This window comes from Lipotes vexillifer, unplaced genomic scaffold, assembly GCF_000442215.2.
Source record: "Lipotes vexillifer unplaced genomic scaffold, Lipotes_vexillifer_v1.1 scaffold835, whole genome shotgun sequence".
In the NCBI taxonomy this organism is placed as follows: Eukaryota; Metazoa; Chordata; class Mammalia; order Artiodactyla; family Lipotidae; genus Lipotes; species Lipotes vexillifer.
This window is the reverse complement of record NW_006774135.1, coordinates 2,032,241-2,044,248: the sequence shown is the minus strand read 5'-3', so window position 1 is coordinate 2,044,248 and position 12,008 is coordinate 2,032,241. Positions and strand designations below refer to the sequence as shown.

The following is a 12,008-nucleotide window of genomic DNA, read 5'->3' as shown; positions in this document are numbered from 1 at the left end:
CACACACACACACACACACACACACACACACACACACACACACACACACACACACACACACACACACACACACACACACACAGGCCCTGGCAGGCCTGCAGCTACACACCCAGCCCCTCCTCCACCTCCTGGCCCTGCAACCAGAGCCCTGGGCCAGGCACCAAACACCTCGGCGCGGAACACGAGCCGGGGCTGCAACTCAAGGCCGCCTCCAGCCTGCTCCGTCCCGCGGGCACCTCACACCTTGTCACTGGCCCTCTGCGCTTGCACGTCCCCAGGGCCAGCTCTTGGTGGCCGTGGGCCCCGTGAGGTTCTCGTGCTCCCTGCCCCCCAGGGCTGCTCCAGGCCGTCCATCCGCACTCGCAGACCGGGGTCACCCAGAGCCGCAGCCTCCCCACCCTCAAGAGCCTGCGCCGTCGGGTGCCGGGCCGACGGGCTGGGCCTGGGCCTGACCTCCGGCTGGCGCTCAGCACGTCCGTGATGTTGGAGAACAGGTGGTGGTGCTCTGTCTGGGTCATGGTCGCCCGCAGCTCCCGGGACTGCAGGAACTCGGCCACCAGGATGCCGAGGCTGTGCTGGTACGAGAACTCGGACGTGAGGATCTCGAAGATGGCCTGGGGCGAGAGCAGAGCGGACGCTGGGGCAGCTGCGCCCGCCAGGCCCTGCCCGGAGCTGCCCTGCCACACACGGGGCCTGGCCCAGGGTGCGCGGATGACAAGTGCTCAGGCCGCGGGGATATGATCGGGGGGCAGGGGGCAGGTCAGGACTCGGGCCCCCCGGACGGGTCGCTGGCTGGGGCCATCAGCGCGGCTGTGGGGACGTGAGCCCGAGTCCTGGGCTTGCACTCTGGCTCGGCCACTGATGAGCTGTGGCGCCGGCAAGGGATCCCACCCTTGCCCGGAAAGTGAGTAACGGTAGCTCCCCCAGCTCCCACCCCAGCCAGGGCATCAGCCATCGCCGGGTACCAGGAGGCAGCCAATGGGCGAGTGGGCGACGTCGCCAGGGCTGTGGTCCCCGCGCCCCCCACCGGCGTGTCAGAAGCAGGGCCACGCCCCCAGCCCACCCCTCACCTCCTGCCTCTCGTGCTCCTCGGCGGGCAGCGTGTCCAGGATGCCCGACTCCACCACCTGAGGACGGCACGGGCTCGAGTCACGGGAAGCTCATCCTGCCACCGGGCCAGAGCCAGCACGGAGCCAGAGATGCAGGGACATGCAGGGGACATCGCCCCTCGTGGGACATCTGGGACCGCCGAGTTGGCCCGTCCCTGCTCGGTCCTCTCACCCAGGTCTCTCTTCTCCAAGGACACCTCCCTCCTTAGAGGGGCCCTAGGGCAGCCGAGAAAGGGCATGGGCGTCCGGAGGGAAAGGCCTCTCCAGGGGTGGGACGGTGGCTCTGTCCCACAGAGCTGCCGGGGGCTGGGAGGTGGTGGAGAGACTCAGAACCACCCGGGAAAGCTGAGGGGTGTGTGCTGAGCACAGGGCCACGACTCGGGCACACCTGGGCCAGGTGAGCGAGCACCCTGCCCGGAGCTAGGGGTGACACTGCTCCAGCATGGCACACTGTCCCGCTCTCCACCCCTCAGGCCCCCTGGCCCCCGGCTGACCCGGCTGGAGTGTGGTTCACTCGGCCACAGTATGCCCGCCGAGTGCCTGCAGAGCCTGCCGGCGACCCTCTGCAGGACCAGGGCCACCCGATTCGTGCTCCCCTCCCCACCGGGCTGGGCGGAGGCTGCCAGCAGTGCTTGAGCTGGGAAGGTAAATCCTATGCGTCCTCGGACCCAGAGGCTTGGCCGAGACACCTGAGCTCAGGTGACGGGAGCAGAACCTCCGGCAGCGTTTCTAGGATAAACTGTCCTGGATCCCATCCCCGACCCGGGAGGTTGCGCACACGCACCTCCGGGCACGCAGCTGGCACCTGGCAGGGGGGGAACACACGTGCACTTCCGGAACTTTTTGTCTGCCTGCCCTAACCCCCGCCGCGTCTTGGGCCCTCCCTGGCCGGCGGCCCCATGGCATGCAGTGTCCTGGACCTCGGCGGGCAGTCACGGTGCCTCGGCCCCTCTCCTGCCCCACGGGATGCAAATGAGGCCTGTTGTACCGCAGACAGAAGGAACAGCCAGATGCCCCTCCCTGCTGCCCACCGCGCCCACAGCCCGCACTGCAGCTCCGTCCCTCGGCTCCCAGGGGACGGGGTCAGGAGTCTGTCTGCCCCACGGCCAGCTGCACCCTCCTGGGGTAGCGAGAACTGCCTTCCTGGGTACCTGCTTGGAGCACCGGCGCCTCTGTCCCAGCCACGCTCTCCACCGAGAACCCACAGCCCTGCGGGGCAGGGACCAGCCCCATTTTCAGATGTGGAAGGTGAGGGGGTGCCTGGCAGTGGCGTGCAGCTCCGGCCAGGCCTCTCCCCTCCCCTCTGGCCTCCTCACTTGGACCCTCCTGGCACTTTCTGGGCACAGCGCCCTGGGAGGAGGTCCCCTGTGCCCCCAGGTCCCTACAGGTCAGCCTGAGCAGGGAGCTCAGGGAGGGTGAGGGGCTCACCCGTGGGACGACCGTCACACACACACAGATGACACATGCCCCTAACCCCTCTCCCCACCGCAGCGACCACCCCCACGGGGCCCCGCAGGGCAGGGCAGCTCTGAGGCACCAGGAAGATCTCCCTGCCAGCTGGGCGCAGACGGGGCGTTTCCAGGAGGCCGCTCCCCTCACCGGGAGGACCACGCACGGGGTCGGGAGAAGGGCCCCTCCCCGCCATCCCGGCCCCACCTCTGGGAGCTGGCTCCAGGTGACCTGGGGGGGCCGGTAGCTCTTGACCACGATGTGGGCATCCACCTTTTGGGTTCCCTCAGGGCTGGAGGACTCATCGAGTAAGTCATCGTCGGACTCGTGGATGGTGTTCAGGCCTCGCTCCCGGATCTCCTGGTAGAACCGGGGATCTGGGGAGAGGGGGTGTGCGTCACCTACAGGCCTGGGGGCTCTGAGCGGTCCTGGCACCCTGGGAACCCACACGCTGAGTCCTCCCGAGGAGGCCCTGAGAGCGTCAGGTGGTACAGGGCCCCCCAGAGCAGGCTCCCCTCGGGCCGGCTGGCTCCCGTGGCTGAGCTGGCCGAGCCCAGGGCAGGGGTGGCATCCCCTTGCAGAATGTGGCACCTTCATTCTGAGCCAACACATCAGAGAGTGGCACGGGCCAAACTGCACGGCCTTAGGGAGGGGGACTGGGCAGCGGACGTCCCCAGGTCGGCCGAGGGCGCTGGAGGCCGCCTCCTGAGAGCCCCCCAGCCCGAGGTGAGGTTTCCCGCTCTCCGGCTCTGCAGTGGCCACGCGCTCAGCAGCCCCGCCAGGCGGGTGCGTGGCTCGGGATGGCTCTGAGGCAGCCCCTCCTTGCAGCTCCCTCCCACCCTGGCTCCGAGACCTGGGGCATCACTGCTGCTGTCCTGGGGGACGAGGCCCGATCCTGAGGCCTCCCCACGCCCGGACCTGTGGCTGTCCACAGAGGTTGGGGCTGGCAGGGAGGGGGCCCTTTCTGGCTGGGGCCCCTTACACCCACTGGCTGTGCATCCAGGCTGGGCGGGCACCTACCCGCCAACTCCCATGGGGTCCTGCTGGCACCCACCCCTCGGCAGGCTGAAGGCACTGCTCCGGGCCCTGCCACAGCCCAGGTGTCACCCACGGCCCTTGAGCCTTTAACACTGGGTCCCTGTGGCCTGTGTCTCTGCACCCCAGGCCCAGGGCCCTCTGCCTGGCCTTGGTCCCACTGGCAGGGCCTGGTGCACACAGTGTGCTTGACAAACATCAGCTGAGGGAGAGTGTGGAGGCTCTGTCTGCCCGCTGCCCCTGGGACAGCACAGAGTCCAAGGGAACTTTCTAGGCCCATCAGGGCTGCAGGGTCAGACGGGTCACCAGGCCCTCCAGTCCCCAGAGGGAACCCAACCAGCACATAGTTCTCCGTCTCCCCCAGGATGCCCGAGTGAGACCAGCCTCCCCAGGGCCCAGCCCGGCCGCAGTGCCGCCCGACGGCGCCCCTTGGCCACACTCACCGTCCTTGAAGGAGCCCTTGTGTGCGCGTTTCCGCCCCAGCGTCTTCTGTGCAGAGAGACCCAGAGACACGGGCAGTCAGCAGGGAGGAGGGGCAGCAGGCAGCAGTCCCTGCACCTGGGCCCAGAGACCAGACCCTCCACATGTGACGCCGCGCCCAACACGAGGGGTCTCTGCTGGGCATGCAGAAGGTGCTTAATAAACGTCGGCTCCACAAGGAGACGGGGCCACCAGGCAGAGGCCAGGGCAGGTAGGACGGGGTGGGATGGGGCTCAGAGCAGGCAGGGCAGGTGACCAAGGGCTGGGCAGGCGCAGGAGGGCTGCCGAGAGGGGATGCTCAGGAAGGTGGGCCTGGAGGGAAGCTGAGGCAGCGCAGGTGTGGCTGGGAGATGGCCTAGAAGGGACACTGGGGTGGGAGCTGGGGCTGCACGGGGGCCCCACGAGTCTGGGACCTGGGGTGGCAGGAAGAGCAGAGCCTGGCAGGTTGGCGTCCAGCTCCAGCACAGGCCCGGGGTCCCAGCAGCTGCTGGTGGGGCTGCAGGGGTGAATTGGGGGTGGGCAGGGCTCTCAGGGCCCCATACCCTGGTCCTTCCAGTTGCCACTAAGAGCCCGCTTCCTTGGCTGGGACACCATTTCCCCTGACCCACAGGTGCACGGGTTCCAGAAAAGCGGGAGCTGGTTTCTCGAAATAAGTTGGAGCCTGAAACTCCCTGTGCTGGTCTGGAATGTGTGGTGCTCTCAGGCGCACCCGGCTCTCCCTGATGCCCGCCCGGCACCCCCCAGCGCCCCCACCCCTTCTACCTCCAGGCCCGGGCACCCGCTGTTTCCGCAGCCCGTCCTCCACCTGCTCCCATCCTGTGTCCATGCATCTATTTTAACCCTCTCTTTTCCGGGACCCCTGCATCCCCCCGGCCCTGAGCTCCTGGGGAGCCCCACCTCTATGCTCTCTCAGCACCCTGAGCACCCCCAGCCCAGCCACGGGGCCCCACCACCCTGGGAGCTATCCTGGGGCCTCTGCTCACTGGGTGCGTGAGACCTCAGGAAACGTTGGCTGGCTGCATGCATCAAGCATGAATGAACAACAGGGTCCTGGCCCTGGGTGGGCGTGGAGGTGCCAGGGTCCAGGCTCTCTGGCGTGCACCGCAGGGGCTGTGCCCTGCCTCACAGGCCAGGGTTGTCTCTAGCCCAAGGACAGCGGTCCTCCCTGCCCTGCCCCTCTGCACGCTGGGTCACCAGCATTCTGACAGGTGGTCTGGGCTTCTCCCCAGATCAGGGCCAAGGCTCATGGTCTGGGCAGAAGCCCGTGGTGGAGGAGGCCACCGGGACGGCGCCTGTGGGCACAGAGAGCCCTGAGCCGGCGGTCAGGCAGGGCAGGGAGGGAGAGCGTGCAGGGCAGCATGCGACTTCTGAGCTGCCACAAGCCCTCCTGAGTCCCCGACGGGCGCCCCTCGGGCAGACAGATCCCAGGCCAGTCCATGCTGCAAAGCCATGATTGAAATCTGTCCTTCAGATGGGCTGGCTCCCCCTCCGTGCTCAGAGGGACTTGGAGAGAAGGGCTGGTTCCTCCCCAGGCTCCGCTCCCTGCTGTGGCTGAGAGCCGGGGTCCTGGCTAACACCTTCGGTCTTCCTGAGCCTCAGCTGCCTCATCTATAAAATGGGGACATTCACACTCTGCTCACGGCCTGGCTGTAGAGCTTAACTGGAATAAACCCTCCCAGGAGCCTGCACAAGGTGCATGGCTGCATGATGATGTGAAGGTGTGTTCGGGTCCCTTCCCTGCCCACAAGCTCCCGAGGCCCCTTGAGGCACGGCCCCCGCCCCGTTGCCCAGGCAGATGAGCCCCCTACCTTATTTTTGGCCGTGGACCGAGCAGGAGGCTGGCTGGGCTCCTCCTCGGCCAGAGCCTGGATCTTGGGGCTGAGCTGGACAGGGCCGTACTCGCCGCCAGGGGTCCCCAGGCCCTTCATGGCTGCCCGGTAGGATTGGTTCCTCAGATTTCGTTTCAGCATCCCCCCGGGACCCGTGTCCACGTCCATGTCGTCCAGGGAGAAGCTGGGGGCCGGGAGGAGCCGGGGGTCCCGCCGGGCAGCCTCTTTGCTGAGCACGGCCGCCCCAAAGCTCTGATGGCGGGCCGGGGTCTTAGCCTTGCTGGACACAGCCAGGCTCCGGGGGATCAGCTGCTGAGTGCCCATCTTGAGGGCTGCCGGGCTCTGTGTGCTCAGGACGATGGTCCTGAGCTCCTGGGCCTCAGGGGACGGCGACGGGGGCACTGGGGTGTCGGGCTGGAAGGCGGCATTGCTCCTGCTTTGCAGGGAGCCCCGGACCATCGGGAGCCCGGACGCTGGGTTTCCCTCGGTGTCGAGCTGCAGCTCTGAGTGGAAGCGGTATTCCAGGAGCTTCTCCTCCAAGGAGCTGTCCGAGTGCTGCTGAGACATGCTGAGTGGCCGCAGGGACCTGGGGGAAAGGACAGAGGTGAGGGCAGCCCTGCTGCAGCCGGAGCCCGAGGTATGGCTGCCAGGATGCGGTGCTCCAAGGCTGGCTTCGCAGGCAGGAGCTGAGCTGCTATGCCCTGTACCTCACTTTAGAAATCTGTAAAATGGGTACAATAATAAGCACCCAGCTTCCTGAGGATGCTGGGAAAGGTGGGGAGCTCATACACATAGCGTTTGAACAGGGACCTGGCCGCCGAGGGGCTATGGTGTCACCGGTGCCGAACAGAAGGTTATCTGTGATCCTCAAGAGGAGCGGCTGAAGGTTTAGAACTTCATACGATCCAAACGTAACATGGAGAGAACTCACTCCTTTCATTCTTTCCCGTTTACTTTTAATAAGAACAAGGATAGCCACCACTCATACGCTTCTTATAAATGCAGAACTTCTGAACGTTAAAATTACAAGGGCCGGGTAAGGGTGGAAGGCTTTTTCAGATGGAGAACTAAGATTCTAAGTCACCCGCCCAGGTGGCCCCGCTGGGAGGGAACCTCGGCTCAGAGCTTCACCACAGCGTCCCGTGCCACGTCCCCTGCGGACCTGGGGAGGACAGCTGACCCAGGAGTTTATCCAGCAGCTCTGCGGGGTGGGAGGGCACGCCCTGCTCTCTCCCACCTGGGTGCACGCAGCCGGAGGGGGCTAGGCCTGGGATGGTGGGCGCCACCAGGGACCCACTGTCTGTCCCCGGACCCACCTGGTGGGTTCCAGCCCAAGCACACCTCACACACACACCTTGGGTCCGGGTGCTTCCCCCTGGAGGTTCTGAGCTTCAGCCCAGGAATCCCTCTGACAGGAGGCCGGGAAGGTCTGGCCACATGGGGTGGCCTAAATCACGGCACAGTGGGAGCGACTCGGGCCCCCAGAGGCCTGGCTCTCCGCCCTGCTCTGCTGCCCCAGCTCCCAGATTCTCGGCTAAAACCATCCCAGGAAGGTGTGCCGCAGCTCAGCCTCCCGGGCCGCAGGGAGGGGCTGCCGCTGGACCCCTGGCCACGCCCACAGCGGGAGGACGGCCCACGCATTCCTGAGGACATTCTGAGTCCCCAGGCCTCCCTGGGCGCTGGCAGCTGTGGGTGGGTCTGCACCTTCCTGGGTCACCCTCCCCGTGTTAACTTGGCTGCACCGTACCCAGGCCTGGCCGAGAAATGGGTTTCTTACAGGTTTCCATCAATGCAGGCCAAGCAAATGCACCCCAGTGGGCATCCAGGAGACATCCAGCTCCTGAGTCCTTTTTTCTAGCCACCATGTATTTCCCATGGGGGTGGTTTACATTGTATAACACGCAGGTGGCACTTAGAGGTCCACACGGACACTGTGGTGCCTGTGACCCCTGCCCGCCCCATCCCCTCATTCTTCCTCCTTCCTTTCCCTCCTCCCCATCTCAGGCCCCAGGCCTGAGTCCCCTCCTCTGAGCCCAGGCCCCAGACCCAGCCAGTGGCACACGTCCTCTCCCAGGAGAGGGCAAAGGCTCTTCCGGAGCCGGAAGGTGCCAGACGGAGCCTGTCAGGCCAGCCCTTGCTGGGTGTGATCTCGGTTCCAAAGGAGGCAGCCGCACCCACAGGCCTCGGGCGCCACCAGCCCGGGACGCAGGCCTGAAGGGGAGGGGCACTGTGCCAGGGCCGTGGGTCACTGCCGTGGTCTTGCACGAGCTCCAGGACCCGGGCCCGGCTGGAGCCGACTCCTAGGGTTGCAGCTGTCGCAGGACCCCTGTCCTCTTCCTCCCACTGCTTAGCTAATCACAGAGCTACATGGGCATAGGTTCAAAGGTCAAACAGCACCGAGAGGAGAGGCTTATCATCCAAGATCGGGGAGTCCCCTCCTCCGCGCCACCCTGTCCGTCACAAACCACCACTCCTGGCTTTTCAGCTTTCTCCCAATTTCTAAACAAGCCCCACTTGCTATTTTGAGATCTCCTAGCCTGGAGCATCACTCACCCTCTCCTGGCTGTGTGAACGAGGCTCCGCCCCCTGCTCGGCCATGCCCCGTGGGTGTTTGTGTTAGCAAGGCCGCCCTCTTGTTAATAATTCTCTCTTGTTTACTGGCTGGCTTTCTTCCTGTTAATTTTCCCTCCTACATTCCAGCGTCCCTGCCCTGGGCATCTGGATCGTGTGCTCCATAGGGTCCGAGCATCAGTCCTCTCTCCCCAGGCCCTCCCTTCCCAGCTCTCAGGGCAGGAGCTCGGCCCCGACCCCCACCCGGCATCCTGGCCCCCCCTTTCTTTCCTCGCCTCTTGCTTGCCTTCATTTCAGCCCTAGCAGCACAGGGGCTCCAGGAGGACAGAGATCGATGCTGCTTTGTTCAGACTGTATCTCTAGAGTATAAGGTTTGCCTTTTCCTTCAAGCGAGCGCCTCACAGATTAATGGTCATTCAAAGCAAGGGGGCAGCGGTTCCAGCCCCCCCGCCCCCCCCCCACCGGCATTGAGCTGGGGCCCAGCCCCTGGCACCTTCCCAAGGCAGAGTCACGGGAGGGAGACCTCTGAAAATGTCTTCTTTATGCCTTTAGAGTTCCACCGGAGATTATTTTCTTCCAGAATGGAGAAGCCTTCATCCCTTGCCTTCCAGCTTTCACTGCCAACGAGCCATCCGACGCCGGTCTGACTTCACCGCCTTGGTCACGACAGGAGGCTCTCTTTCCCCCTGCTCCGCTTCACCGCCTATGGGGACAGGCACGGCGCCGGATCCAGTTCACTCCCTGAGCCACAGGCTTGTGCCTCCTTCCCACCTGTTTTAGGTCCGCATGTTTTCCGGTGTCTGTTTGATAATTTCTCCCACCTCCGTTTGCTCTCCCTCCGGAGCAGCCTTCAGAGAGGCCTCATCTCCGACCTCTTCTCCTTTGTCTCTTGTTCCCCTTCCTGGGAGATTTTCCCACCTTCCCGCCAAACGACTGCTGTTTTCATGGCCCCACAAAGAGCTCTCTCTTGCTCTTTATGCAGAGCAGCCTGTTCTTGTTTCACAGATGCCACATCCTCTTTCAATGTCCCAGGCAGCTGTCGGCTCCTATTTAGGAGACAGGCATGTTCTGGTGGGAGACCCGTGTGCCCTGTGAGCACACACACACGTGAGCACACACACGTGAGCACACACACGAGCACATGCTTCTGCCTGGCAGGCTCTTTGGGACTCCCCACGGGGTCCATGTCTGGAGGCTTCTCCTCTAGCCAACTGGCTCTAAGAGCATCTCTTTCAGCATCCTCACTGGATGCTGGCCCTTGCCTGGTATCCTGCAGCCAGTGCAGGGGAGGGCTGAGAGCACAGTCTCAATGGCGGCCATGTTCTGTGGGCAGCAATGCCACTCAGAGAGAGAGACCAGACACCCGGCAGTGACCACTCGAGCCACAGAGGCAGCTCTGCTCCCCAGCAAAGGCAGCCCTGGGACGCTCCCCCACCGATGCCCACGGCAGTGAGGGCCGCGTGCTGTCCGTACGTCCCTCCGTCTCCCCAGTGAGCCTGTGCGTCCTTCAGGAGCAGGGATGATTTCCTGTTTACGTCCCCACAAACAGTTGGGCTCAATTCGCAAACTGATGTGTGAACGCTGATATCGTGGGCACCTGCCTGGCTCTGCTCTCCCTGGAACCGTGTCTTCCTTAAGAGGCCTGGGTGTTCCATGTGGAGAGCTAGCCCACCTGGTACTTTGCTGCAGGCGTGCCGAATCCACCAGGGCAGCTCCACAGGGGCTTCTAGACCCATCTGTGCCCCCTCCTGGGTGACGCCTGCTGTTTCTGCTCAGGGTGGGCTGGGGAGGGCCCCTTACAGCTGAGCCCTGGGAACCACAGCTTCTCCCTTTGCCACTAAGCAGCCCTTCCCGGTGTCCCCAGCACATGTACAGGAGTGGGTAAGGGGCAGGCGGGGCTTGGGTGGGAGGAGCGGGGGCTGGGAGTCCACAGGTGGAGGTGGGGGAGGTCTCTGGCAACCTCAGGTGACCCGACCCAGCCTCTCTGGTCCTACGTTGCACTTGGCCCTGCCCTGGCTCTGCATTTCACGCTGGCCTGGCCCACAGGGCCCCTTGCAGCCCAGCACCCCTGGAGTCCTCATTCCTCTTGACAGGTGGTCTTCCCAGGACCCCAGCAGGCTCAGCACCGTCCCTCCTGCTGCCCTGAAGAGCACAGCCCTCCTGGCCTGGGCCTGGGGCTTTGGTCACAGCAGCTCTCACAGCCACCAGGACCCAAACCGCACCCGAGTATGGGACCTGCCAGGGTGACGTCACCACAACACCTCCATCCGTGGGACGTCTGTCCCTCTAGGTCCAGCTGACGGGACCCTGCCTGGTGGGGCTTGGCCTCCCTGGCACCGTGCACACGACCCCATCTTTGCTCAGACAAACTTGACCCACAATGATGGCCTTGTGTTCGGGTAATTCTGCCCGGCCAGGTTCCAGACTTGGAGTCACATGGAATTTGGGGCAGGATTTGGCTTCGTAAACCATGCAGCACGTAGCAAACAGTTCTGTCTGCAGGGTGGCCAAGGGCAGCTGGGGGCTCTCAACCAGAGCAGCTTGGCCCCCCAGGGGACACTTTGCCGAGTCCGGAGACATTCCTGGTGGTCACAGCTGGGGCTGAGCTACCAGCCTCTTGTGGGCAGAGCCCAGGAACACTGCTCAATACCCTACAGGGCCCAGGACCACCCACGACAAGGAATCATCTGGAACAAATGTCTGCAGTGCTGAGGTAGAGAAACCTCGGTTCAGCTAACTGGAGATTCACCCGCCTCCCTGGAGGTTGGGAAGACCCGCCTGGCCGTCCTCAGTCCAGGACACAGCCTGGCAGTGGGAGGGGCAGTGGCAGGCCTCGCGCTCCTCCCACCCCGAGCAAAAGCCTCCTGCTGTCTCCTTCCTATGATGCCTCTGGGCACCGGCAGGCTCAGCCCGCAGTGCCCACCCAGACAGGCCCACCCATGGCTCCCATTCCTGGCTCTGAATCCAGCTGCCCCATAAACCCAGCCCCCGTGCCAGGCTTGGCTGGCACACACAGTGTTTCCCCAGAGGAGCTCCGGATAAGAAATCAGAGCCCTGACTCCGCCTGGTAGCCTGGACAGGTGAGCCACGGGTGTCCTCTAAACACCTTCTCTCCTTGTGTGTCTAGCCCCTCAGGGATCTTCTGGACGGCAGGCATTTCCCTGCTCTGCTAGGTGAGGAAACCAGGGGCAGAGGGAATGTAACCTGCTGAGGTCAGGCTGCCAGTCAGCGGAGAGCTGGGCAAGGAGCCAGGCCCTGTCCTGACCCAGATCACCGCCCCAGTGGGCCAGCTGGGTGAGTGGCGACTCTCACTGGAAATAAAGATGCTGGTACAGGCGGCCGGTCGCCCGAGCGCGACAACTGCCACAGGCGAAAGAGAGGGGCAGCTGAGATCCATTCAGAAACTGAAACTAGAATTCCAGGACCCAGCCACGGAGAGTGGCCGTGCCCATCGGGTCACACATAGACTGGCATCTCAGGGGCCCCACCGGCAAGCCACGTCACTCCACCTCACTCTACACCTGGTTTCCTCTCG

At 64.3% G+C, this 12,008-nt stretch overlaps 1 protein-coding gene across 2 annotated transcripts in view; it reads right to left on the bottom strand.

Moving 5' to 3' along the window:
• The window catches only part of ARHGEF16 (Rho guanine nucleotide exchange factor 16), a 22,320-nt gene that overhangs the window by 8,619 nt on the left and 1,693 nt on the right, over nucleotides 1-12,008 (bottom strand). Inside the window, exons 1-6 of one of the 2 annotated variants that reach the window (XM_007448951.1) lie at nucleotides 8,417-8,448; nucleotides 5,882-6,488; nucleotides 4,037-4,082; nucleotides 2,766-2,935; nucleotides 1,071-1,127; nucleotides 454-614 (exon numbers count right to left, since the gene is read on the bottom strand). In XM_007448951.1, coding sequence (XP_007449013.1) covers nucleotides 454-614; nucleotides 1,071-1,127; nucleotides 2,766-2,935; nucleotides 4,037-4,082; nucleotides 5,882-6,488; nucleotides 8,417-8,448 — 1,073 coding nt within the window. Of the gene's footprint in view, nucleotides 1-453; nucleotides 615-1,070; nucleotides 1,128-2,765; nucleotides 2,936-4,036; nucleotides 4,083-5,881; nucleotides 6,489-8,416; nucleotides 8,449-12,008 lie in introns of those variants that run through there. The other variant, XM_007448952.1, reaches the window with a different exon arrangement.